The sequence below is a fragment of the Camelus bactrianus genome, chromosome 17 (genome assembly GCF_048773025.1).
Source record: "Camelus bactrianus isolate YW-2024 breed Bactrian camel chromosome 17, ASM4877302v1, whole genome shotgun sequence".
Lineage (NCBI taxonomy): Eukaryota > Metazoa > Chordata > Mammalia > Artiodactyla > Camelidae > Camelus > Camelus bactrianus.
In genome coordinates, this window is record NC_133555.1 from 3859146 (window position 1) to 3885664 (window position 26519).

The 26519-nt window shown below is 60.1% G+C and overlaps 1 protein-coding gene and 1 long non-coding RNA gene across 4 annotated transcripts in view; one reads left to right on the plus strand and one right to left on the minus strand.

The window, feature by feature from the left end:
• The window catches only part of PLXND1 (plexin D1), a 48987-nt gene that overhangs the window by 21108 nt on the left and 1360 nt on the right, over positions 1-26519 (plus strand). The window contains exons 6-35 of one of the 3 annotated variants that reach the window (XM_074344287.1): positions 251-425; positions 539-647; positions 1036-1138; positions 6338-6442; positions 8967-9056; positions 9241-9334; positions 10279-10433; positions 11141-11292; positions 12127-12226; positions 12319-12458; positions 13179-13346; positions 13428-13518; positions 13704-13967; positions 14050-14199; positions 15059-15173; positions 16616-16723; positions 16813-16925; positions 17722-17826; positions 18347-18477; positions 18846-19044; positions 21006-21152; positions 21272-21428; positions 21809-21912; positions 21986-22049; positions 22676-22710; positions 22978-23082; positions 23633-23796; positions 24853-25000; positions 26083-26223; positions 26384-26458. In XM_074344287.1, coding sequence (XP_074200388.1) covers positions 251-425; positions 539-647; positions 1036-1138; positions 6338-6442; positions 8967-9056; positions 9241-9334; positions 10279-10433; positions 11141-11292; positions 12127-12226; positions 12319-12458; positions 13179-13346; positions 13428-13518; positions 13704-13967; positions 14050-14199; positions 15059-15173; positions 16616-16723; positions 16813-16925; positions 17722-17826; positions 18347-18477; positions 18846-19044; positions 21006-21152; positions 21272-21428; positions 21809-21912; positions 21986-22049; positions 22676-22710; positions 22978-23082; positions 23633-23796; positions 24853-25000; positions 26083-26223; positions 26384-26458 — 3807 coding nt within the window. Of the gene's footprint in view, positions 1-250; positions 426-538; positions 648-1035; positions 1139-6337; positions 6443-8966; positions 9057-9240; positions 9335-10278; positions 10434-11140; positions 11293-12126; positions 12227-12318; positions 12459-13178; positions 13347-13427; positions 13519-13703; positions 13968-14049; positions 14200-15058; positions 15174-16615; positions 16724-16812; positions 16926-17721; positions 17827-18346; positions 18478-18845; positions 19045-21005; positions 21153-21271; positions 21429-21808; positions 21913-21985; positions 22050-22675; positions 22711-22977; positions 23083-23562; positions 23797-23975; positions 25001-26082; positions 26224-26383; positions 26459-26519 lie in introns of those variants that run through there. The other 2 variants (XM_074344288.1, XM_074344290.1) reach the window with 2 other exon arrangements.
• Positions 16824-20695, minus strand: LOC141573756 (uncharacterized). Its single transcript, XR_012499817.1, has 3 exons — positions 20538-20695; positions 18759-19068; positions 16824-16960 (listed from the first exon to the last, which is right to left on the minus strand). It is a non-coding gene; the product is annotated as an uncharacterized LOC141573756 (long non-coding RNA).

Genomic DNA, 26519 nt, shown 5'->3' on the forward strand with positions numbered 1-26519 from the left:
CTGAGGTAGGAACAAGATTCGCAATTTGAGAGAGTATTAGGGGATGGGGTCTGAGGTCGTGGGGGCCAGATCATGCAGTGCGTCTTTGGCTACTGTAAGATGATCAGCTTTGTTTTGCACATGGGGAAACTGAGGCCCAGAAGGTCACTTATAGGCTGCAGCCCTCTGGCCTGGAGTTGCAGGGTGGGGGTGGGGCTGTGAGGGAAGTGGCCTGTCCCCCCACCCCCAGCTAAGGGTCCCTGGCCTCCAGGGTATGATCCTGCAGATCTCAGGGAGCCTGCCCAGCCTCAGCGGCATGGAGATGGCCTGTGACTATGGAAACATCCGCACTGTGGCCCGGGTCCCAGGCCCTGCCTTTGGACACCAGATCGCCTACTGCAACCTCCTTCCAAGGGACCAGTTCCCACCCTTCCCGCCCCACCAAGGTAAGCACTTCACTCCCCAAACCGTGGGGAGTCCTGATATCACGGCCTCTGATGTCAATGGAGACCCCTGCCCCCTTTCTCCTTCTCTCCCTGGCTTACCGGCTCCATTCCAGACCACGTGACCGTGGAGATGTCGGTGCGAGTCAACGGGCAGAACATCGTCAGGGCCAGTTTCGCCATCTACGACTGCAGCCGCGTGGGACAAGTGTACCCCCACACGGCGTGAGTGCTGCGGGGCTTGCTTCCCGGGAGTGGGAGGAGGTTTTGCTCCTGGGGAGGCCTTTGGGAGAAAAATGACGGTGTCCTTGAGGCAGACAGGACCCTTGGTTGTTCACTCGCCAGCTCATTTGTGCAACAAACTTGTGTCACCCAGTCCGTGGCCTCTGTGAGCACTCAGACTAGTAGAAGTGCTTTGATTACACTTAATATAGTCTCCTAAAGGCCCTGCTTGCCTATTTCCTCCTTGCATACCTCTTGCAGCCAGGGGCTCACTACCTTACAAAGTGCCCAGCCCCTCTTGGCAGCTCTGATGAAAGACCTTCTTCCCCTGTGCTGGGGTCTGCATCCTGGTTTGGAAGTTAGGTAGCTGAGGGCCCCCTTTGTCTTCCAGCTGCACCAGCTGCCTGTCAGCACAATGGCCCTGTTTCTGGTGCACCCAGCAGCACGCCTGTGTCTCCAACCAGTCTCGGTGTGAGGCCTCACCAAATCCCACGGTAAGCCAGGCCCAGGGGATGCCCTCTGCCTCCACTGTTCCTTTTTTCCCCCATTTAATATGTTGAGAACATTTCCATGTCGTTAAAGTCTCTTCCTCGGCACCAGGTTTAACAGCCATGCCAGGCACATCACATCACGGTGCATTTAACCAGTCCCCTGTTGTTGGACATCCTGCTCACTTCGCCGTTTGTTCTTGCATTCTGATTCGTCCGGGGCGCTGTGCATGGCCTGGATCATTCCCCGAAGACCAGTTCTTCACAGTGGCATTTTGGAGTGAAAGCCTGGCCATGTTTTTACGCTTTCTCCTCGGACCCCCAGAAAGCCTGAGCCAGTTTATACTTCCTGTTGCAGGAGCCCCCTTTCTGCACATGGTGCTAGTTTTCAGTTTTACCCTCAACATTCTCAGCAACCCTAGCAGGTTGGGGACTACGAGACTTAGTTAGGCCTTGAATCCAAGCGCCTCTGGCTTGGAGCCAGTGTCCTCCCCACATGTCCGGGGCCGGGGGCTGCCACCCACGTCTCTTCCTGTGTGGAGAGGGCCAGCGGCCTCTGGAACCACACCTTCCCAAGTCCTTGTGCTGGTCCGGGTCCTTGTCTAGTGAGGCAGGATCGTGATCCCACCCAGTGCTCCAGGGCTGCTGGATGTAATCAGTGGGTGGGGAACTGGAGGAAAGACACAGCCCGAGGCACCATGTGCCTTGCTGCTGGCTGGGTTCTGGCCTCTCGCCTCTGCCCAAAGAGCCTCTGAAGCCACCCCAGCCTTGTGCTAGGGGTGACCAAGTGGGATTCCTGAGACTTTGGCTGGGGTGGTAGCACCCGGGGCAGGGGATGCAGGGGCCAGGGTCCCATCACAGCTCATCCCCTGTCTGACCTGCCCACTGGGCCCTCTGTCTCGGATCAGGGCTGTGAGAGGCTGGGGTGAAGTACCAAATTCCAGCCTGCAGCTCATCTCTCCAGAAAAGGGATGTCCCTGCCCATTTTTCAGATGATGGAGGCAGTCAGTTTGACTCCCAGTTGAAGGAGGTGACTGCGGCCCCACCCTGGGCCTGAATCCCAGGGAAGCAGCCCCTGTCCCCAGAGTATCTGAAGCCCCAGCCTCTTGGCCCTGGGCTCAGGGAAGCTCGTCAGGAGTCCTTGAAGCCTTGTCTTCCCCCCACAGGTGCCAATGAGCGGCTCCGGCTCCGTGGCCCGCACCTGGAATCCTCTGGTCTTGGCCCCTCCTGCCGGAGCCTCAGAAAGGCTTGGGGGAAGAGCTGTCCAGCAGGAGCGGTGCTTAACTGAAAGCAGGGATGCAGTAGCGTGGGGTTTCCAGGACTGGGAGGGGCCAAGTCGAGGCTGCGTGGCCGGACCACAGGGGAGGCTCCGAACCTCTGAGGGGACTTCCAGTCTGGGCCAGGCAGGACGCCTGCTCTCCTCTGGAGCCCCATCTCCTTCCAGCCCCAGCCCCGGGCTGTGTACACTGTAGGGACTTAATGAAATGTCAATGGGAAGCATTCATGCCAGCAGCCTGCCTGCTGTGCTCTAACCTAGAGGAGTGTTGGGGCAAGGAGGACCCAGCCTCAACACTGTTCATCCAGCATTTATTGAGCACCTGTTGTATGCCTGGTTGTGTGTGCTGTGCTGGTAAAGCACCTGGTTAGACATAGTTCTGCCCTGTCCCACCCCCTATCATGAACCAAGAGCCTGAGGGGGGGACTGTGGCTCTGATGCTGTTACCCTGTCTGGAAAATGGGGCCTGTTCCACATGCTGTGCTGGAGGTCTGAAATTACACCGTAAGGCACCAGCTTCGTACTTGACACACAGTAGGTGCTCACCAAGACTGCTGTGCTCCTCAGGAGCTGGTGGCCATTCTGCTGGGTAGGACAGGGAGGACTGTTCTGGGAGGGGAACCCTGTGCCGGGCCCTGACAAACGCACAGGAGCTCACCAGCCTGGAGGGGTTTCCGTGGTGGCGCCTCCATAACCGCTCTCCCCCAGGTCTGAGGCTCTGTGGCTCATGAGTTGGGTTCGGGGCACAGGGAGGGCCTGTCTTGGAGGATTATGATAATCTGGCAGGAGAAGAGGCAGCCCCCTCCCTGGGCCTGCAGGACCCATGCCTAATTTGGCATTTAATTAAGTGCCAGTTAGCCAAGGAGGCGCCATGCCTCTGGGTGGGTGGCAGGCAGCGGGGTCCGCGCATCCTGCTGGACCCCTCGGGAGCCGGGGGAGGCGGTAGGGTTTGGGCCAGGCCAGGGAGCTGTCTCTGGCGGGGCAGGTGCTAGGGGCGGTGTCTTCTCTCATTTCCTGTCCCCTCGTGGGCCCCAGAGGAAGGAAGCAGGGAGTGGAGGGTGCTGGGAGAAGCGCTCGGGCTTTTCCCAGGAGGGGAGGAGAGTGAGGAAGGCAGCCACGTCCTCCACTTTGTTGTCAGAGGAGGGTGTGGCCTCCCTGAGGTGGCTCCCCCAAAGTGGTGTGACTTCAGGCCTTAGAGGCAAGAAGGGTTTGGGCCGATGGGAGGGCGGGCTCCCCGGGCACAGAGCCTGGGTGGACACCTCCATGGAGGTGGCTTCATTAGGAGCCAGTGGAAAGAGTGGTTTGGTGGGAAACGGGGGGCCGTTTCCGGGGACTGTGGGGGTGCAGAGAGAGAGGCAGAGAGAACAGATCAGGTGGGTTCAGTGCCCGGCTGGACTGGGACACCATCTCTTGACCGTTGAGCTTGGAAAGACCTTGGGAGAGTCTGTAAACTCCAGCAGGGAGACTGGTGAGGCCCCCTGTGACATGGCATACCCTGGGCTCACATCCAGGTTTACTGAGCTCCTGGCGTCGCTGCCCTGGCGCCTGTCCCCGCCACTCGTGGTCCCCTGCTTTCTTAGCTCTGCCCGGAGTTTGGTCAGTTGTCTGTGGTTTCCTGAGCCTGCAGGCTACGCTCTGTCTAGCAAAGGGGAGAAGCCACTCGGCCTCTGTGATGACTCAGCTTGGGATGGGACAGGGAGGCCTCTATCCTTTGGTTTTAAGCAGGGAAGCCCTGGTTCAAACTGGCCCCAGCCCCAACATGATCAGTTGGCTCACGTGAGTAGTCTGACGGGTGGCACCCCCTTCAGGCACAGCTGAACCCAGGGGCTCCAACAACGTCATCAGGGTCTCCCCGCCCCTCTGAGTGGCCTCCGTGCTCAGACAGGTCTCCCCTCGTGGCAGCAAGGTCAGCAGCCCCAGGCCAGCTGCTCCCGGCGCCCCAGCAGCCCCTGGAAACCAGCGGAGCTGCTCTGTCTCACGGGTTCTGCGGAAGTTCCAGGGGAACTGGGTCACATTCTCTCCCTGCACTGAGCGCTGCGGCCAGGGCAGGCTCGGGCACCCCCCCGTCCCGGGGGCTAGGCTGTAGGTCAGTCTTCGCAAACCACAGGCCTCAGGGTAGGAGAGATTCCCCAGAAGCCAAAGCAGACTTGGAGGCAGATGGCCAGGGCTGGGGGCTGGCCGCAGATATACCAGCTGTCCCCATAAAGGATCAGCTGACCCCAGCGAGGCACCAAAGGAGGGCAGAGTCAGGGCAGATTCAGGCCAGCACTTAGGCTTGGTCCCACTCTGTAGAATGGGTACAAGCACCCAGGTGGCCGTGGGTTATAATGACCAAGGGGCGTAGGGCCCTCGAGGATGGTCCCGACTCCTGTGGAAGCTCCCCTTTCTCCGACCCTCACCCCTCTAGTCCCCCCTGTTGACCACCTACCCTTGGGAGGGGCGGAGCCGGGAGGACAAGAGCTGCAGGGCCCCCACCAGCTGTGAAGTGGACTGGCAGCAGCTGTGAAACCCAATTAGAAACATATGGGTTCCATTCCCTGGAATTCCGTGGGATTTACGCATGAGATGGCGTAGGACAGCAGCTCAGAGAGGGACAGGCCTGCGTGTCACAGCGAGCTGCACACTAGCTGCTACCTCCCCACCCCGCAGTTGTGGTCAGTTCAGGGGGCCTCACCTGGGCCTCGCTGTGTTGCTCGTTGGCCAAGGCCCCTGTGGTCCGACTCCCAGGGAAACTCAGCAGTCTGGGCGAGGTCTCTGGCCGGGGGTCAGTGAACAGTCTGGACAGCTAGAGCCCACTGTGTGCCCATTCTGTCTTGGGAAAGCCACTTTGTTTCTCTGTGCCTCAGTATCCTAGTCTGTGAAATGTGTGTAAGGAGGTTACCTACTCAGGGTTGCTGGGAGGAGGATTTGGCGGATTAATACAGTGCATGGTGCTCGGAGCTGTCCAGGTGCCGCCATTGTCTCTGGCATGGTCATTATTTATTATTATTGGCATTGGCATCCCTCGAGCTCTGGTTTTATACTGGGCCCCTGAGGCTCCCCTCACAGAGCTCCCCATCTGATTAACAGTAAGGAGAAAAGACCCTGATCGCTGGTGCCCACCCTGGCCCTTGGTTTCAGACCCCAGTCTCTAGCCCAAGAGTTAGACAGACGGGAGTTGAAAAGCCAGCTCAGCCTCTGACCTCAAGTTGCCCCCCACCTCTCTGAACCTCGGGGTCTTTCTCCCTCCCCGCTCCCCAGATTCTTTCCTTTGTTTGAAGCAGTCTCAGCGGCCCCACCTCCGCCGTGGGAATCCTGATGCCCAGGCTGTCCGGGGCTCCCCGGAGCTGGCCCCTCCGCCCCCCAGAGGCCGTGGCTGTCCCGGGCGGTGGGGAGCGGCCTGGAGCCTGGTGGCACCAGGACCCTCACAGCCTGTTTCCTGCGGGCCGGTTAGAAGTCTGGGGTCTCTTTTCTGAGTCATTTATCGTGTGTCGGTCTAGAAACAGGCGTTCTGGAGCTGGGTGGAATCTCAGAAAGTGGGTGCAGGCCTCGTTGTGCCGCCAAGAAGGGCGAGGCCCAGAGAGCGGGTCTGGCTCTCAGCCTCAGCCCCTGAGAGGCCCGCTGTGGGGCGGCCGCGGGGATCCGGCTCCTCCAGGCAGGTTACCGCGTCTCTCTGGGCCTCCGTTTCCTCGTCTGTAAAATGGGGCCAGTACCTCCTCGTGCGCGTGGGCTTGCTGTGAGGACCGAGTGAGACGGTGTGTGGGCGGCGCTGGGCACGGTGCCCTCGGTGGTTGTGGCTGTTCTGTTTTATTAGCAGTGTTTCCTCATGACACAGGCTGACTGGCGCCTCCCCGGGAGACAGGCCTGCGCAGGCTGGCTGGGGTGGTCGTGAGTCCTGTGTCTTCTGAGATGCCCCAGTGTCCCCCCCACCTCCTTGTGTTTGACTGCAGAGCCCTCAGGACTGCCCGCAGATCGTGCCCTCAGCCCTGGCTCCCATGCCCACGGGCAGCTCCCAGAGCCTCCCAGTGCATCTGGCCAACGCCGCCTTCTTCCAGGTACCGGGGCTGGGCAGGGCGGGGGCGTGGCGGAGGGCTGGGAGGGTGCAGCCCCGGGCGGGGGCCCCTGCTCCAGGCCCACCACCTGTGCTGTGCTTCCCTCCTCTGAGTCTCCAGGCGCTGAGAAAGCTCTGCAGCACGAAGCTGGGGGAAGGGAAAGCGAGTGGTGAGGGCCGGGCCCTGGGGACAGCAGGCCTCCCCCAGCTGCTGCAGGACAGCCTGGCCAGGACCCCAAGAGCCCCCTTCCCTCTAAAGTTCCCCTGACAGAGTCGGGCCCAGCCCCTGCCCAGTGCCACAGCCCATGGGTAACACTGCCTGCCATGTGCCTGCCCCACCCCAGGCTAAGCTGTGACCCTGGACGAACCTCCCCAGTTCGTGACTGACGTGTCTTCTCTGGAGAATGTTCAGAGAGCCCACCCCTTCGCCGCCCTATTATTCATCGTCCAGATGGGGAAAGTGAGGACCAGAAAGTGGAAGCAGATGCTTCCAGGTCCCATGACGTAGGGCTGGCCTTGCTCCTCAGCCCTGGACTCCTTGTCCAGTGCTCTTCCCTATGGCTGGCCTTCCCCTCCCCTGCTCCCGTCTGGGCTGGGGGAAGGGATGCAGCCCCTTTCTGGGTCCCTCCTGGAGGAGCGTCCTGGGTGGGAAGTGTTGATGCGTCCTGGAAGCGTGCCAGCCACCCCCTCCCCAGCTCCTGGGGACTCACCATCTGTTGCTTCCACGGGGGAGCTGAGGCCCGTGAAGGCTGTCACACGTGGTGGCCACGTGCTGGGCATCTGGGATGTGTCAGGCAGCCTGGTGGCGGGACTGCAGATCGGTTATGGGCAGGGCCCTGCCCTCAGCCCTCAGCCCTCAGCCCTCAGCCCCTAGCCCCTAGCCCCTCACTGCAGCATTTGGGGCAGAGCCTCCAGGACGCTCAAGGAGCCTGGGCCTGGGTGGAGGTTCTGTGATGCTCCCCTGGGCTACCAGAGCCTGGTGAGGGGAGGCCCCCGTCCTGGGTATGGGTCCTCGCTGCTACTTTCCAGATTTGTCAGCGGGGGTGCACGAGTCTGCCTTCACGGGGCCTTGATGATGCCGGCCCTCCTTCCCACAGGCCTGCTTCTAGAACACTGAGGGGCCCTGCAGCAGCCCTGTTGGCCGAGCCTGTGCCCTGCAGGGCTGCAGGGCAGGCTGGACCTGCCGTCCTGAGCTCAGGACTCAGAGGACAGACCCACCTCCCAGCCCACTGTGGCAGGGGACAAATCAGCTTTCAGCCCTATTAACAGCCGCTTTCCTGTGTTAGTTTCAGAGCGAAGGATGGGAGGGGGCAGGGCTGGGGGTCGCTGTCCTGCTTTCTCCTCAGGGTGTCACATCTGCCAAGGACAGGGACATGAGCAGGAAGTCCTGTCATGCAGCAGGCCTAACACACTCAAAACCCAGATTTGTTCAATCAGCAAATAGTTATCAATGCTGCTCCCAGAGGCCTGTGCTGGGCTGAGCAAGATGAGACTGAGGAATTGGCCCTGTTTCATTCACCAAACATGTATTGAGCACCTCCTGCATACTGATAACAGCATATATTAGGCACCCACAGTGTGCCACCCAGTAAAGATGCACAATCTCATTTCCCCAGAACCCTGCAGAGAGTAAGGAAGCTTCTTCCCATTGCAGAGTTTAGAAACCCACGGCTCAGAGAGGAGGAGCCACTTGCCCAGGGTCACACAGCTAAGAAGTAGCAGAGGTGGGATTTGAACCTAGGCCTGTGTGAGGGGGAGCCTGAACTACTAGGAGGTGTCTGAGGCGCCAAGACCCAGCCCCAGCCATCCCCAGGAGATGGGAAGACAGGTGTAAACAGAGCCCGGGCCTGTGGTGAGGGTGGTCCTTGGCATGCAGGGTCAGGGACAGGCTTTAGGCACTTAGTAGAGCCCCCAGCACACACTTAAAAGTTCACAGCCGATTGGATGCATGATCACTGAGAGGGCCCCCCTGGATTTGAGGGGCATCTGAGAAGGCTTTGGAACAGGGGACATTCGAGCTGGATTTTGACGGCTGTGTTGAGTTTTGCTGGGCGATGAAAGACGGGCTCGGGCAGAGGCCTGAGGGCAGGACAGCCTGTGCTGTGTGGAAGGGTGTCCTGTGTGGCTGGGCCTGGGCCTGGGCCTGGGCCTGGGCGGGGCAGAGGTGAGGCTGTTGAGCTTAAGACCAGGTGGAGTCTCAACAAGATGAACCTTCAGTCATGCTGAAGCGTCAGAACATTCCGAGCTGAGTGAAGGGCCCGGGTTTAGACCGTTAAGGCATGTCAACAAGGCTTCTAGTGGCATTGAGAGCACAGGCCGAAGGTCCAGGAGTTCACGTCCTCCCTGCCTCCCTGCCTCTTTCCAACACTGAATGTGGAGATGAGGAAGGATGTCCTGGAGGAGGTGCCGCCCAGGCGAAGGCCTGACAGTAGGACCTGGCGCACTCCTCAGGACAGCAGCCCAGGGTGCCCTGATGGAGTCGGGGGCAGTGACCTGACTGTCCCGCACTGACCCACGGTCTCCCGCAGGGTGCAGCCCTTGAATGCAGCTTCGGGCACGAGGAGCTCTTCGAGGCTGTGTGGGTGAATGAGTCGGCCGTACTCTGCAACCAAGTGGTGGTGAGTGACGTGGCTCCGACGGGGGGCAGCGCAGGAGAGGCCCGCCCCAGTCCGGATACTGCACTCCTTCCTTCTGATCCCCTTGTCCCCACCAGCCTTGTCCTCATCTCTCTCCCTGACATCCCCTCCCCTCAGCGGAGACCCAGACACGGTTCACACCCCTCATGCTTTTTCCCTTTTGTAGCTGCACACGACCCAGAAGAGCCAGATGTTTCCACTCAGCCTCCAACTAAAGGGGCAGCCAGCCCGATTCCTGGACAGCCCTGACCCCATGACAGGTGGGAGCCCCCACTCACCCTAGTGGCTTCAGGTGACCCAGCCACCGTGGGTGGGACCCATTCCAGTGCTTACCGCAGTCATAGGTGTCCCAACCTCCCGTTCCCTATCACACACACCCTGTCAGGTCCCAGCGCCACCTTTCTGTCCCTGGTCACTCACTCAGCACTTAATGACTAAGCAGCGACTCTGGGCTAGGCACCATGCTCTCGGGGCATCCCCACGCCAGTGGCTGGGCAACCCTGGGCACACACTGATCCTTCCCTTCCTGAGCCTCATTGTCGTCATGTGAAGCGAGGGCGCAGGCCCCTGTGCAGAGGATGTGGTGAGGATTTGCTGAGATGGTGTCCGCAAGGCCTGGCGGGGTGTCTGGGGCCCAGTCAGCACCCCCGAATGGTGGGTGCTGTCCTTGCTTTTGTGTGTATTGAATCAACCCTTGAAGGGCCTGTCTGTTCGTGGGGAGTCCCAGACATCCCTAGTGAACATGGGGTCCCCCACAACTGCACCACAAATGTCCCAGACACAGGCCCCAGAACCAGCCTGCACACACCCACTGGGACCCTGGAGAGCCTGCCCGTCACTCCTCCTTGACCGCTCCAAGGGGCTGGGTCTGCAGAGCCTCAGTGGTTCCCCAGCATCCTGGAGCTCCGCTGGGGGCTCAGGAGACCCGCTCAGGCCTGGGTATGAACCGACTCTGCTGCTCACAGGCTGTGTGACCCTGGGCAAGTCACTCTACCTCTCTGAGCCTCATCGCTTATCTGTGAAATGGAGCTTAATCAGCTCCCACCTGATGGGATCACAGTGAGGATAAATGTTAATGGGGCTGCTGCTGCACTGTGCTCACACAGCCCCCGGGGAGTTTGGGGAAGGTACTTAGAGCTTCGTGGAGTCCTGACCCTGAGCACCAGGACCTGACTGACCCGGGCTGCCTGCGTGTCTCCCGCAGTGGAGGTCTACAACTGTGCCATGGGCAGCCCCGACTGTTCCCAGTGCCTGGGCCGGGAGGACCTGGGCCACCTGTGTGTGTGGAGTGACGGCTGCCGCCTGCGGGGGGCCCTGCCGCCCCTGCCTGGCACCTGCCCTGCCCCCGAGATCCGAGCGGTAAGCACCCCCCAGGCCCACTGCACCCACACGCCTGAACGTGCACATGCACACGGGCTGGCGGACCCGCCGCACACGCAGTTGCACACACCTGGGTCACACAAACCAAGTACCTGCCTGCATGAGGCTAACGTTTAGTTGGGGGTGGGGGACAGACAGTAATGAGAAAGGGAATAATTTATGTGGAGAAGGTGGTGAGAGCTATGGAGAAGAGCAGCGGGGGAGCCCTGGGGGTCCGGGGTGGAAGAGATGCCGGGTAAGTGGCTCTGATTTTCACAGTGAGCTCAGGGGACCCTGGTAAGGTGATAAGGTGAAAATTGGGGCTGCCAGTAACTCCCAAGCCTCAGTTTTAACTTTTAAAAAAAAATCCCCGGGAAGAATTCGGGTTGGCTTAGCCTGGGTCGGGTGCCCATCCCAGGCCCGGTCAGCTCTGGCTGGGGTGAAGGTTGATGTGGTCAGACGTGGCCACTGGGCCCCCTTTAAACAGCACTGACTGTCAAACGCACTGGTGTCCCCAGTGGGCTCAGTGACACACACGCACATCCTCACTGGCAGCCCCAGTGACCTGCCAGCCAGCACTCTCAGAGCCCCCTCAGTGGCGGGCGTGCAGGGCCCTGCCTCCCTGGGTGCCTGTGGCAGTGGCAGGGAAGCCTGCCCGGGTCCCAGCCTCAGAGCCCTGTTTGCCCCGCTCTCCGGTTTTCTGGAAGATCGAGCCCCTGAGTGGCCCCCTGGACGGCGGGACCCTGCTGACCATCCGCGGCAGGAACCTGGGCCGGCGGCTCAGCGACGTGGCTCACGGCGTGTGGATTGGCAGTGTGGCCTGTGAGCCACTGGCCGACAGATACACGGTGTCAGAGGAGTGAGTAGAGGGCAGTCCCTGGGGCCATTCTGAGTGACCTTAGGCCTCACCCCACCCAGAAGTGCCAACAGCTTCTCTGCCCTCCCCTCCCTACTCCCCTCTGCCGTCCCACCCTCCTCAGCACCCTTCTGATGCCCAGAAGTCCCTCGCTCCCAGGGCTCCTGGACTTTGCTCAAGCCATTCCCACCACACACAATGCCCTTTCCTGCTCAGGACACCACTCTTATACCTCAGGTTCCCACTCAGGGGCCTGTTCCTCCAGGAAGCCCTCCTGGGTTCCCCTAGACCAGCCCTCCTTCCACAGAAGCCTTGCTCTGATGTTAAGAAAGTGTAGGGGCTGCTGTGGTGGGGTGGAGATCTGGGCCTGCGGCTGTGGGGATGGGCCCGGAGAGGCTCTAGGAAGCATTTGTGAGCAGGGAACTAGCTGGATTTCCTGTCCGGAGGCCGTCCGTCTACCAGCCCCACAAACGTTCTCGTTGTTGGAGGACTCTCAAGTGTCCCAAAGACCATCATGTCCACTCCCCTAGTCTTACAGTTGCAGAGTGGAGGGGGAGTCAGGCTGGGGGTCGTCCCGGGGAAGAGCTTGGCTGCAAGGTGACACCTGGGGACTCAGGGCTGTTCTCCAGCTGACAGGGAATTGTCTTGGCCTTTTGTTGTGGGTGATGCCGCTGGGTGTCCTGGCCAAATGCCAGCCCCGCTGTGGGTGGGAGGGCGGGTGGCTGAGTGCAAGGTAGGGCGCTCACACTCGCTCCCTGGGGGTATAGCTGGGGGCGTTGTTCAAGGGAGAAACCAGTTGGTGCCTGGCTGCTCCTTGACCAGAGTTGCCTCCCCCAGGATCGTGTGTGCAACGGGGCCAGCCCCAGGCGCGTTCTCGGACGTGGTGACGGTGAACGCCTCCAAGGAGGGCAGGTCACGGGAGCGATTCTCCTATGTGGTAAGGAAGGCTACAGCCTGCCCCCCCTGCCCACCCCGCCACGCTCGCCCCGGGCTGGCCTGAGGCCTGACCACCTGCCTTCCACCCCACAGCTCCCCCTTGTCCACTCTCTGGAGCCTGCCGTGGGCCCCAAGGCCGGGGGCACCAGGGTCACCATCCATGGGAACGACCTCCACGTGGGCTCCGAGCTGCAGGTCCTGGTGAATGATACGGAGCCCTGCACGGAGCTGGTGTAAGCCCCTGGGCAGAGGGCCTGGGGACGGGGGGTGAGGTGCTTGTACCAGCATCACCTGGGTCTTCACTGGCTGTGTCCCCTTGGCCAAGCCCCTTCCCCTCTCTGAGCCTCAGTTTCCTCATCTGGGAGCAGTATCAGTGAGAGGTGGGGAGCGTTGTGCCCAGCTTACAGCTGGTGCTCTGTCAGTGGCCTTAAGCTGCACTAACGGTGATGGTCGTACACAGTCTGAGCCCTCTGCTGGCCCAGGGGTGTGGTCCAGAACCTCCGGGTGAAATCCTTGTCTTTATTATGCACTTATGGACGGGCCTTGCTGTGGACCCCAAGATAAGCCCACCAGTCTCAGCCCACAGGGGACTGCACGCACTCCCACAGGAACTAGGAATGTCCCGTGGGGTTGGGACTGGGAAAAGTCAGTGATTTCAGGGCCGTTGAGGGCAGAGCTCTCACCCAGGGTGGGAGTCGTGAGAGCACCTCTGGGAAGGCTTCTTGGAGGAGGAGGGCTGGGCCAGTCAGAGAAGGGAAAGTGTTCAAGGTAGGGTGGACAGCTGGAGCAAAGATGAGGCCACGAGGATGTGGGAACAAGATTTTTGTACGAGGTGGGGGCCGGATGAGCAGGCCCAGAACCCCGGCCCAGTGCCCCGGGGCAGTGGAACGTTGGGCAGGGGGGAGCAGTGGGAGGCGGGGGCCATGCTGATGACACCTGCTGTCCCCCCACAGGCGCACGGACACCAGCATCACCTGCACAGTGCCTGGGGGCGCCCTGCCGGCCCCCGTGCCCGTGTGTGTGCGCTTCGAGCGCCGGGGCTGCGTGCGCGGCAACCTCACCTTCTGGTACATGCGGAACCCGGTCATCACGGCCATCAGTCCCCGCCGCAGCCCCGTCAGGTGAGACCCAGACCCAACCCCCAGGCCAGGGCCCTCTCTGGGCCTCAGGTGGGCTGACAGTGCTTGCTGTCCCCCCCACAGCGGTGGCAGGACCATCACAGTGGCTGGCGAGCGTTTCCACATGGTGCAGAATGTGTCCATGGCCGTGCACCACATCGGCCGGGAGCCCACGGTGAGGGCAGGGCCCAGGTGGGCGGGGTGGCCGGCACCCCAACGGACCGGCCTCACCCCGCTACCTCTCTTATCTCTCTCTCCCTGTCTCTTTGCCTCTCTCTGTCTCATTAAACTCAAACTCTCATTTTTCCACGTCTGGCTGTCCATCCCCATCCCCTACCTTGGCCCGGGCCCTCCCACCAGCTCTGCAAGGTCCTCAACTCCACCCTCATCACCTGCCCATCACCTGGGGCCCTGAACAATGCGTCAGCCCCCGTGATCTTCTTCATCAACGGGCGGGCCTATGCAGACGAGGTGGCGGTGGCCGAGGAGCTGCTGGACCCCGAGGAGGCCCAGCGGGGCAGCCGGTTCCGCCTGGACTACCTCCCAGACCCACAGTTCTCCACGGCCAAGAGGGAGAAGTGGATCAAGCACCACCCCGGGGAGCCCCTCACCCTGGTCATCCACGTGAGTGCCCTTGATGGGCTGGGCTGGCAGAGCGGGCCAGGCTCAGCCACCAGCCTCACAAGCACCCCCTCTGCTCCCACAGAAGGAGCAGGACAGCCTGGGCCTCGAGAGCCACGAGTACCGGGTCAAGATAGGCCAGGTGGCCTGTGACATCCAGATCGTCTCCGAGAGAGTCATCCACTGCTCGGTCAATGAGTCCCTGGGCACAGCTGAGGGCCAGCTGCCCATCACAGTGAGTGGACGGGGCACTGGAGGCAGAGGCAGGCCTGGTCCCCGGCCCTGCCCCCAGGCCCGAGCGCCTGCCCCCTACCTGGCACGTCTCAGCTGAGCATTTTCCTGCTCAGAAGCTTAGACTTGGGGAGCAAAGCAGAGCCTGACCTCCCCCCTTGGTAGATGAAGAAACTGAGGCCCAAGGACTTAGTGACCTGTTCAGGGTCAGTGATTGGCCCCAGCTAGGCCTGATGGAGCTGGACTCTCAGAGGCCGTAAGATGTTGCCCTGTTCCATTTGCTCTACCCAGAGTCTGGGCTGCCGGTCCCCATGCAGAGTCACGGAGGGAGGGAGGGAGGCAGGAGGAGTGTAGAGCGAGCCCAGAAAGTGGGATCTCTTCTGCACCGTACCTGCCTGCATGCCTCCTGGGATGGGGAGCTCACTCCCTCCCAGGCAGCACATGCCACCCCAAGATGGCTCTGACTGGGCGAGCTCCCTTCCACCTGCACCTTCGTCTGCCCTTTGAGTCCTCAGAACTGAGCTACACCCCTGGTCCTCGGGCAGCCCTCCAGATACTTGAGGACAGCGGCCAGGCCCTGTGAACTGCTCGGCCTCGGGCTCCTCTCAGGCTGTACTAACGATGACAGTCACCTACATCTGTTGAGTCTCCCTTCTGTGCCAGGCCCGGGACAAAGGGCTTAACAAGCATCTCATTTAGCCCTCGCAGCATCCCCAAGAGATGGGTGGGTTTATCTGTCTTACAGTTGTGGCATCTGAGGCTCAGAGAGGTTAGGGGACTTGCTCAAGACTACACAGTGAGGGAGGAGAAGAGGCAAGGGAAGTCCAGGGAACCTACAACCCCCTCCCTGTACCTCTGTGCAGATCCAGGTGGGGAACTTCAATCAGACCATTGCCACGCTGCAGCTGGGGGGCAGCGAGACTGCCATCATTGTGTCCATCGTCATCTGCAGTGTCCTACTGCTGCTGTCTGTGGTTGGTAAGGAGTGCCACCCCCCTGACATCTTGCAAGGCAGACCTACCCGCCCTTGCCCCGGGCCTTCTAAAGATCTATAGGCAGAAGGCAGAATGGGCCAGGGCACATTGAACACGGGCGTGGAGGTGGGAACGGGAGTGGCGTGAGGCGTACGCCCAGGGACGAGTTCCAGGCAGAGGGATTTGGGACCTTGTTCTCCAGTCCATAGGGAGCTACTGAAGGTACTTAGGAGAGGATTGTTCAGGGAAGATTAACTTACACATGGGGTAGGCTATCCCACTATTAAAATAATGGTCATAGAAGTAATATATTCAATGTAGCAGAGAAATTAGAGCCCACGTATACTGCTGGTGGGAATTAGAGCAACTGCTGTGGAAAACTCTTGCAGTTCCTCGAAATGTTAAATGGAGTTACCATGTGACCCAGCAGCCCCCTTCCTGGGTATCTGTCCAAGAGAAATGAAAACATAAGTCAGTCCACACAGAAATTTGTGCACGAAGGTTCAAAGCAGCATTATTCATAATAGCCCAAAAGGGGCAACAGCCCCAATATCCATCAGCTGATAAATGGTTTATCCACCCAACGGTATATTATTCAGCCACGAAAAAGAATGAAGTTCTGACACCTGCTATAGCATGGATGAACCTTGAGGATGTCATCTGAAATGAAGGATGCCAGACATAAGAGACCACATACCGTAGGATTCCATTTATGTGAAATGTCCAGATGGGTAAATCGATAAAGACAAAGCAAATTAGTGGTGGCCCGGGGCTGGAGGAGGGGGATGGGTACTGACTACTTGTGGTTATGAGTCTTCTTGGGGCAGTAAAGATGTTCTAAAATTAGACAGTGGTGACAATTACACAATCCTATAAATGTACTAAAAGCCACTGAATCGTAAGCTCTGCATGGACGGAGTACACGGCCCGTGCATTATATCCCAATAAGGCTGCTTTTTAGAAAGTAACACATTCAGTGTAGACACTTGTGGGGCAAACTGGAGTAGAATACATGTTAATTATATATATATATTTTTTATATATATCATATGTATGAGATTACATCCCAGAAAGGAATTAGAATACAATACTGCTTTGTAATCTTTTAAATTCGTAATCTTTCTTAAGTCACAAGTAATACCTGGTCATTGTAGAAAGAACTGAAAATACTAAAAAGAAAACAGAAATCACCCACAATTTTCTCATCTAGGGAAATCCTCTGTTTACTATGATTTTAAATACACAGAAACACTTCTTGTAAGAATGAGACAGGGAGCCTTAATTTCCTGGCCATTTCCCAAGCCTTGGGCCCTGTAGTTTTCAGCCCCCCAAGCAGGGGAGGAAGTGGGGCTGAGGGCAGCGGCAGGACCCCTCCCTTCAGGCCCAGGCCCTCCCCACGGCCGGTGCCAACAAACACCTGACCCGCCGCCTCTCCGCTGCCCACAGCCCTGTTTGTCTTCTGCACCAAGAGTCGCCGCGCCGAGCGCTACTGGCAGAAGACGCTGCTGCAGATGGAGGAGATGGAGTCTCAGATCCGAGAGGAAATCCGTAAAGGTAGCGGTTGGGGACCACGTGGGACCTGGGCCTCAGCTATGCCCCCCGGGAAATGGGTTTGAGAGCCACTCACGGTTGCCATCCACCAGGCTTCGCGGAGCTGCAGACGGACATGACGGATCTGACCAAGGAGCTGAACCGCAGCCAGGGCATCCCCTTCCTGGAGTACAAGCACTTTGTGACCCGCACCTTCTTCCCCAAGGTCAGCTTGACTTCTCTTCTCTGGGCTCTGATGACCTAGGGGGCAGTCTCACGTCGGTGGGGACAGTTGGCATGTGCAGCGTGGCCCCTGGAGCAGAGCGAAACCTGCACACCTGCCTGTGGCAGCCTGGCCCCACCCCCCACCCCGCCCAGGTTCTCCCTGCTTTCCTCCCCTGCTCCCTTGATATTTAACGGTCTGTGCAGAAGCCAGCTGCCAGCCCCACCTTCCTCCTGGGGTGCCGGGCCTGCCTCTCCTCTCACTGAGGGATGAGCAGAGGCCCCAGCTCACAGCCATCCTCTCTCATCTCTGGGCCCCTTCCCAGCCAGGCCTCTGTGGGCCCCCACATCTCCACCTCCTGTCCACTGCACTCTGCTCCATCCCTCCCTTCCACGCCGCCCCTTGCTGTTCCAGGGGCTGCTGCCCTGTCTTCACCCTCCCAGGCCTGTCGGGAGTATGTGCAGTTGGCCAGCACCCTTCTCTTGCCCTGTCCACACTGTTCTCCACACAGCAGTCACAGCAAGCCCACGGAGTGGTCCCTGCAGGCTTTTCTGCCTCAGTTTCCCCATTCCACACTGAGCTGCTTTTGCTTCCCCTGAAGCCCCATGTGTTCTGGTTCTGCTCCTTTTCCTCCAGGAAGCCCCTTGGGACTCCCCTCCTCTCCTCAGAGTCCTGTGGCCCTGGGGGTGCCCTCTGCCTCTCTTTCCTTTAAAGTGGGCTTTTCCATTTGTCGAGTGGCCCTGGCAGGAGTCAGGGGAGCCTGCAGCCCTGCTGAGACGCTCGGGGTCTACCTCCACAGTGCTCCTCCCTCTATGAAGAGCGCTACGTGCTGCCCTCCCAGACCCTCAACTCCCAGGGCAGCTCCCCGGTGCAGGAGACCCACCCACTGCTGGGAGAGTGGAAGGTGAGTATCCTCCCACCCCCTGCACACACACATCCTGGACTGCCTCAGGACAACCCTGCCTGCCTCTGGGCCCCACTGTCCAGCTCATCTGATCCATTGATTCTAATCATGGGGAGTTGGGAGGAACCTGCCATTGAAAGGTAGTGAGCCTTCCGTCCCAGGAAGTATTCAAGTGTCATTCAGGGTGTGCTAAGTGCCAGGCCAGGTAGAGAGGGAAGAGGATTGGGTCACCCTGGACATTCCCACTCCACCTGCTGCTTAGAGAATGGAAGGTGAGAGGGTCCCCCACTCAAGGATTCTGGGTTACCTTCAGGCACTTTTGCCCAAGCCCCACTTTTCACGTCAACTAAGCCACTGTTCCCAGTCACAGGAAGTTAGGAGGCATCTACCACTAAGAGGTAATGAGCTCCCCATCCCAGAAAGCATGCAAGGAGCCATTCAGGACATCATAAGTGCTGGCTCCAAGGCCAGGCAGAGACCCTGGACCCCTGTGGACACCCGCCTCTGACTGCTTCTGCAGATCCCTGAGAGCTGCCGGCCCAACATGGAAGAGGGCATCAGCCTGTTCTCCTCCCTGCTCAACAACAAGCACTTCCTCATCGTCTTCGTCCACGCGCTGGAGCAACAGAAGGACTTCGCAGTGCGAGACAGGTCAGGTGGTGGAGCTCCGGGGAAGGGGCTGGGGCCTGTCAGGGGCCATACAGCCAGTCCTGGGTCTGCCTGGCCACTTCCAAGGCTGGGCAGTTTGAAAATCACTGTGTCCTCTGGGCAGCTGGCATCTCCCCAGCATCCGGCCCTGGAGGTCCTGAGACCCACCCATACTCTTCCCCTTCCTGGTCCTGGGAGCCCAGGACATGGTTCGTGGGCCTTGTGGTTGCCATGCCTGTTAGAGAAGGTAGCCCTTTCTCCAGGGAGGTTTCAGCCACACTCACCCATCCGTGTACAGTGACGAGGTGGCACCTGAGCCCCTGCCGCGTGGTCCTCAGATCCCAGGGCCTCATGGTATGGTCGGTCCACAGGTGCAACCTGGCTTCCCTGCTGACCATAGCGCTCCACGGCAAGCTTGAGTACTACACAGGCATCATGAAGGAGCTGCTGGTGGACCTCATCGACGCCTCGGCCGCCAAGAACCCCAAGCTCATGCTGCGGCGCACGGAGTCCGTGGTCGAGAAGATGCTCACCAACTGGATGTCCATCTGCATGTACAGCTGCCTGCGGGTGAGGCCGCTGGGGGACGGGCACCTGAGCGCGGGGCAGCCGTGTCACCGCCAGAGGGACCGCCGCCTCCCCAGCCTTTCCCTCAAGATCTGACTTCACTTTATCCTCCGCTGACTGCCAGGAGGGATTATGTTCTTAGTGCAGATGTGGAAAGAGTGGCTCAGAGCGGGCAGGGGCAGGCCCATAGGATCCCTTATACGGATGTGGGAACTGCGGCTCAGGGGAAGACTGGCTTCCTGCAGGGGCTCAGAGCAAGCCCAGGACAGAACAGAGGACGTGTTAGGGCCTTTGTTTCAGAAGAGTATTTTCTCAGCCCTCACAGCCTCCCTGGTGTGCCTTTGGGCCACTGCTCTGGGATCAGGAGCTAATTCAGACCCAGTTCAGAGCCTAGAGGCTCTCCCAGGCTTAGTGGAGACAGATGCGGAAACAAAAATACAAGTGATGAATGCCTCACAGCAGATCTCAGCTACTGACTGAGGCTTCTGACCTGGCTGGAGGGCTCAAAGGGGCTTCCAGAGCAGGGGACCCTAAGCTGAGACCTGAGGGATCAGTAGGAACAACGCAGGTAAAGAGTTGGGTGGGGAGGGTGTTCCAGGCTTTGGTGACAGCATGGGAAAGGCAGGGAGGAGGGAATGTTCATGAAAGAAACGGGAGGAATCCAGCAAGTCTTTCTGAGGAGAGAGAAGGCCAGTGGGGCCAGGGCCTTACGCATTCTGCCAGAAGCACCCCCATTAGGGCTTTCCTGCAGGACAGGAGTTGCTCAGCCCCTGGTCTTGTCCCACTGTCCAGCTGCCCTGTGTGGAAGGGACCAGGGAGTTGTCTGGACATTGTGGGGAAAAGGCACAGGCCTGGCTAGAACCAGGGCCTCAGATGTCCTGGGTTTTAGTCCCACCTTTAGCACAAACCAGCTATGGGACCCTGGACATGGCATTGCCCTCTCTGGGTCTTGGTTTCCTTCTGTCAAATGGGACCTCTGCGCCTAGAGCTCGTGAGGGCCAGGTAGCCTGGAAGAGCCCCGTTAGGCTGGGCCTGCGGAGGGGCATGGGGGTGCTCCAGTGTCTGCCGGCTGCCTCATGTGGACCGCCGCGGGGGACCAAGCTGCCGTAGGGACCATACGAGCTGTGGCGGACTCGGGACCCGGCTCCCTTGGCCCTTACATGGCTTCAACAGGCCTCCCCTCTGAGCCTCTGTTTCCTGGAACTCCAGAAAGTAGGGCATCAGGGACTCCCACCCCTAGACCTGGAGAACTGCTGCCTTCACAGTCTTTGCCAAATTTGCCCAATACTATTATGTACTTGATTTAAAGAAGACAATCAGCTCACCATTTTTACCTAAATATCCTCCATAAATGGAATACATGGGTCACTTGCTGTAAAACGACCATGAAAATTAACGCACGGCTGTGACCGGCAGCCCGGGCCCTTTCTGACTGTGTGCACTTCATGAAAGGAAGCCTGGTGGGGGCAGGGGTGTTCGAGGCTCTCCACACTCACCAGGCTGTGATTTGGGTTCTCTAAGGCCACGTCTGTGTTCCAGTTCCATCTAAGCTCATTCTGGAGTCTTAGCAGAGTCACAGGCTTGGGAGGCAGCTGATTTGGGGTTCGAGTCCAGCTCTGCCACTTCCCTGCTGGGTGACCCTGTGCAAGTTGCTTGCCCTCTCTGAGCCTCAGCAATGAGGCTGACATCCTGTACCCAGAAGGGTGGTTGGGATGATGAAAGGAATGAGGCCGCCCACAGCTGGCGGTGTTCAACCTTAGAGTGTGTGGCGACCCCTGGGGTCGAGGGTGGGAGTGAGGGGGCGGCACAAGGATCCCACAGGGAGGATGTTAGACAGGCAGCCTAGGTAGAGGAGGGTGGTGAGGGCGTTCTGGGTGGGACAAAGGCTTGGGGACTGGAATCTGGAGGGTGGGCGGGCTGGAGGCAGCGGGGCTCGGCCTCTGACAGCCCCTCGCCCTTCCCAGGAGACGGTCGGGGAGCCGTTCTTCCTGCTGCTGTGCGCCATCAAGCAGCAGGTCAACAAGGGCTCCATTGACGCCATCACCGGCAAGGCCCGCTACACGCTCAGCGAGGAGTGGCTGCTGCGCGAGAACATCGAGGCCAAGCCCCGCGTGAGCGCCCGCCCGCCTGCCCACCCCGCCCCCCCGGCCCCAGCCCCCCCGCCCCCCCGCCCCCCCGGCCCGGGGCAGGGCGAGGGGCGCCCCCTGACCCTCCCCTCTCTCTCGTGCAGAACCTCAACGTGTCCTTCCAGGGCTGCGGCATGGACTCGCTGAGCGTGCGGGCCATGGACACGGACACGCTGACGCAGGTGAAGGAGAAGATTCTGGAAGCCTTCTGCAAGAACGTGCCCTACTCCCAGTGGCCGCGCGCCGAGGACGTCGACCTGGGTGGGCCGGGGCTGTGCGCTGCTGCGGTGGGCAGGGCTGCTGCCACTCGCCACTTGTGCCCTCACTGTGGCGCTGGGGACACGGGGACGATCAGCCCGGGTGCCCGTCAGCCGGGAGCTCCCATTCTGGGGGGAAGCGGGGCCTGCGGTGTGAGGACATGGCAGGTGACGCCAGGCGGTGGGGAGTGGCTGCCCCAGCAGCTCTGATGTGCCCAAGACAGCCCTGAGGGTGAGAATTTTCCAGAGCTCCTGCTCTGCGCCCACCGCCCGGCCACCCTCTCCCGCCCCCATCTTGCAGCTGGGGGAGGAGAGGCTCAGAGAGGCGCGGGTGCCCCGGTTCTCTCCCTGGGCGGCCCCCCCTGACGCCCTGCTCCCTCCCAGAGTGGTTCGCCTCCAGCACGCAGAGCTACATCCTGCGGGACCTGGACGACACTTCGGTGGTGGAGGATGGCCGCAAGAAGCTCAACACGCTGGCCCACTACAAGGTGGGCCCAGCCCTGCCGCCCCCACCCCCCACCCCCGACCTCCGACCCCTGACCTTCGCCTCTCCCCCCTCAGATCCCTGAAGGTGCCTCCCTGGCCATGAGCCTCACAGACAAGAAGGACAACACGCTGGGCCGAGGTAGCGCTGGTGGACATGGGGAGGGTGTCTAGGCTGGGCCGGGCTGTGGCCTCCGTGGTGGGGGCAGGGGCCGAGCCAGTCCTCCTCGCCGCAGAGCTGCTCGGGCAGGGCCTGTGGCCAGGCCTCCTCAGGGCTGCTTTCTGCGGGCAGTGGAGAGAGGCCCCGGGAGGGTGGGATGTGGTTCCAAGAGCTCTGGGCAGCTGCCAGGCCATCTGGGCTTTGGGCTGTGTCCCTGCCTCAAATCCCCCATCCACACCCTCGGATGTCCCGGGCCTGGGTTTCTGGGGTCCCCTCCTGAGGTCAGGATCAGGGTCTCAGTCTCTCCCAGCAGTTTGGGAGGTCTGGGCTGGGGGTGCATGGGACAGGGGCCCCTGCCCACTCTGAGGGCCTCACCCGTCTCCCTCTGTGACTGTCTCTCCCTCTTCCTCCTGGCACCGTAGGTTTGTCTGTCAGTCTGTGTCAGAGCCTCTCACGTTCTCTCTGCCTCGTTCTCTGGGTCTCTCTTTCTGCCTTCTCTCCGCATGTCTCTTTGGCGCTTTGCATTTCGCTCAGTTCCTTTCTTCATCTTTTTCATCTCCATTTGTGTTTCTCTTGTTTATTTATTGTGTGTCTTTTTCCTCCTGCAGTGAAAGACTTGGACACAGAGAAGTATTTCCATTTGGTGAGTGCTCTGCCTCCCTCCGGCCCTGGGGATGTCCGCCCCACAATGGGTGTGGGCTTGGCTTCCTGCCACCCTGGGCCTCTGGGGGCCATGCTCCCCAATGCTGGGAAAGGCTGGGGTGGGGGGTGGGAAGGGGTCCGAGGGAAGCAGGGAGCCTCGTGTGCACACACAGCACACCTAGAGCCAGGTGCCCATGGGTGCAGGACAGGACCTCCCACGGGGCGGCTGTGGTTGGTGCCAGCACTGCCCCCTGCCCCGGCTTCCCAGGTGCTGCCCACGGATGAGCTGGCAGAGCCCAAGAAGTCCCACCGGCAGAGCCACCGCAAGAAGGTGCTCCCGGAGATCTACCTGACCCGCCTGCTGTCCACCAAGGTGGGTCCCACCTCATCTCTGTGTCTTAGGGAGGCTGCCATTCACTCCAGGGGGTCAACTGTGAGTTCATGCCTTAGGGGCCTTGGGGTGGGGGGAGTTCTTCCCCTGTGGGGCCCGATGAGCTCTGGGATTAGAGGCTGAGGGCCCTGGGTCTCACCTGAGGAGGGGTTTGCTCCCAACATGAAGGGTGCCCGCTGATGACATCACTGTTAGCCAGTGTGACAGAGAGGGCAGCAGAGGGCCAGTGATGCCCCAAGGCCACACAGCTCAGACAGCAGAGTCACACCAGACACCCACACCCTGGCCCACCAATTCCCTGCTCTATGTCCCAATCCTTAACACCCCTGTGGGGTAGGTTTCACTGGCCCATTTCACAGACAAGAAAACTGAAGTCCAGAGAGGCTACATGACCAGCCTGATGCCACACAGCATCCCCATTTACCCAGCACTCCTCAGTCCCAGCACTTGGGCTCCCCACAGCTGCCAGGGGTACCTGCTAACCTCCTACACATGGTCCTGAGCGGATGGTGGCCATCTGGTTGCTGTGCAGGGCACGCTGCAGAAGTTTCTAGATGACTTGTTCAAGGCCATTCTGAGCATCCGTGAAGACAAACCTCCACTGGCCGTCAAGTATTTCTTTGACTTTCTGGAGGAGCAAGCCGAGAAGAGGGGGATCTCAGACCCCGACACCCTGCACATCTGGAAGACCAACAGGTGGGGGCCAGTGGGTGGGGGGGGCTGTGCTGCTTCACTGTATCACTGGGGGCAGCAGTGGTGCAGGGGCTCAGAGCCTGATCTCAGCCCACCTGCCTGGGTTCAGTCCCTCTATGCCATTCTAAGCTGTGTGGTCTTGGGTAAGTGACTTAACCTCTCTGTGCTTTCGTTTCCCCCAGCTGTAAAACTAGGGCAATAAACGTAACCCACATGAAGTCTAAGAATTAACTAGAAGTGAGCATGATGTAAGTTTTGCCCTTATCACTACTCTCCCGTCACCCGTCTTGGGTGGGCACCGTCAGCTCCATTTTACAGATGAATATACTGAGGTTTGTGGAGATATGCCTGCCCCCAATCGCGTCCCTCCTTTGAGGCACATCTTAGCTTTTAGGGGGATCATAAACCCCAACCAGAAGTTGTTGAAAACCTCAGCCTGACCCTCAGGGGAAAAAATGCCATAGACCCAGAAGTTTCTGTGGAGCTCCAGAGGTGTCTCAGAGCCCTTGCAGGGTGGGGTCCTTAAGTCCCAGGCCACCTAGTAACTGGGGTGGGGGTTACTAAGGCTTTGGCCTCCTGAGGCCGAGGATCCAGGCCCCGCCTTCCCTCAGCCCTTCCTGGTGACCCAGCTGGTGGTGGACTTCCTGCAGCTGAGCGAGGGCTGGAGGAGGAGCCGTGGGCTGCCGGGCAGGGCAGGGGGAAGCGGGGGGGCTCCTAATGAGAACCAGGACCTAGCTTGGGGCTCTTGCGTGAGAGTGGGTGGCTCTGCAGGGGGTGGGGGCGTGCAGTGAGGGTGAACTCAGGCTCCCGCGCCCCAGCCCAGCCCTGCTCCACGCAGGAACCTGGCACCCAGCCCTTGTGCCACCCCAGTGGCCAGGGATGGTCACCAACCCATTTGTGGAGGAGCAAACTGACTCATCTCCACCGGCTTGAGGGGCAAAGCCAGCCTGTCCTCTGAGCCTGCCCGCCTCCCTGTCGTGAGCCTCCTCCGTGGCCCTTTCTCTGCTGCCGCCCTTGGCATGGACTCACGCTGCCTCTGTTCCCCCCACCCTCCTACAGCCTTCCTCTCCGGTTCTGGGTGAACATCCTGAAGAACCCGCAGTTCGTCTTCGACATCGACAAGACAGACCACATTGACGCCTGCCTCTCGGTCATCGCGCAGGCCTTCATTGACGCCTGCTCCATCTCCGACCTGCAGCTGGGCAAGGTGGGCAGCACTGGGCGGGTCACCCGCCACCACGGGGGTGGACGGAGATCTTTACTGGAGGGGAGCCAAAGGAGCTCAGGTCTGGGGAATGCGGGACAAATGGGGTCATCAGGCGGGTGGAAGACTCCCAGAAACTGGCACCTACAGTCTGAAACTACATGGCTGCAGGCCAGCCGCACCTGCCTCAGGTGTGCCCAGCACCACCAGCTCCCAACACTGAGGCCACAGAGCCAGGCTGGGAGAAGCCAGCGTGAACATGGAAAGCCTGCTTGGTCCGGCACAGCATCAGAGAACCAGCTGGGCTCCAGGCAGCGGCCCTGATGGTCAAGAGACATCCAGTGGGCACTGAGTGGAGGGGTGGGCAGAGGGGGAACAGGTGACCAAGACCTCTGAGCACACGCAGGAGGGAGAGCTGAGGCATCTGTCTGCAGGGAGAGGAGCCAGCTGGCTTCAGAGGGAGGGGAGGACAGAGCAGCGTTCCAGGCAGAGGGAAGGGCTGGGGTGGGGCAGGGAGGCACGAAAGGGCACCGCATGCTGTGAGCATCGATGATGGTAGAGTTAGACCTGGCCTGGCGTTTACCCCTGACTTTCAGGGGCAGGCCATGAGAGACAGAAGATGCCATCGCCTCTCACATACTGTCTCAGAAGGCAGGAAGCCCGTGGCAGACAAAGAGCTGGGAGCATACTTGGCCCGCTGGTCTTTCAGGCGTAGGAAGCCTGTGGCGAGAAATACTCCACTGAGACAGGCTTCCAGAAATCTTAGCCACCAAGACCCATAACCCTAAGCAAAGATGCAAACAAAATAGCCTGCGTGTCTAAGAGCTGGCATGAGCCCAGGCACTTTGCCCCTGAAAGTAGATACCCCTCAAGTTCCACCCTGACGGCCACATAGAAAATAGGGCAGGGGTTCCATGTACGAGGGCAGAGAAGAGAGGGGTGGGGAGCTCCTGGTCCCAAGCCTGCAGGGCAGGGCCGTGCAGTGAAGGGGCCGTCTGTGCGGCGGTAGAGACGAGGGCACGTCCAGAAAAAGACCTATCTGTTGGCTCCACCCAGTTCTTACTGCCTCTCTCCTCTCTGCCCAGGATTCGCCAACCAACAAGCTCCTCTACGCCAAGGAGATTCCCGAGTACCGGAAAATCGTGCAGCGCTACTACAAACAGATCCACGACATGACCCCGCTCAGCGAGCAGGAGATGAACGCACACCTGGCGGAGGAGTCGCGGGTGCGGCCAGCTCCGCGGGGGCCTTGCTGGGCCCTGGGTGGGGGTGGCGGTCCTGGGACTTGGCCATCCATGAGCGGATGTACATAAGCAGCAGGTCATGGCCTGGTTTTGACCGTGGGGTTAACCACCCTCCCAACTCTTGCCTCGTCTTTCCTCATAGAAATACCAGAATGAGTTCAACACCAACGTGGCCATGGCAGAGATTTATAAATATGCCAAGAGGTATCGCCCACAGGTGAGTAACCCCCGGGGTGAGGCCCCCACCGTCGGGGCCACGACACCCCCATTTCAGCCCT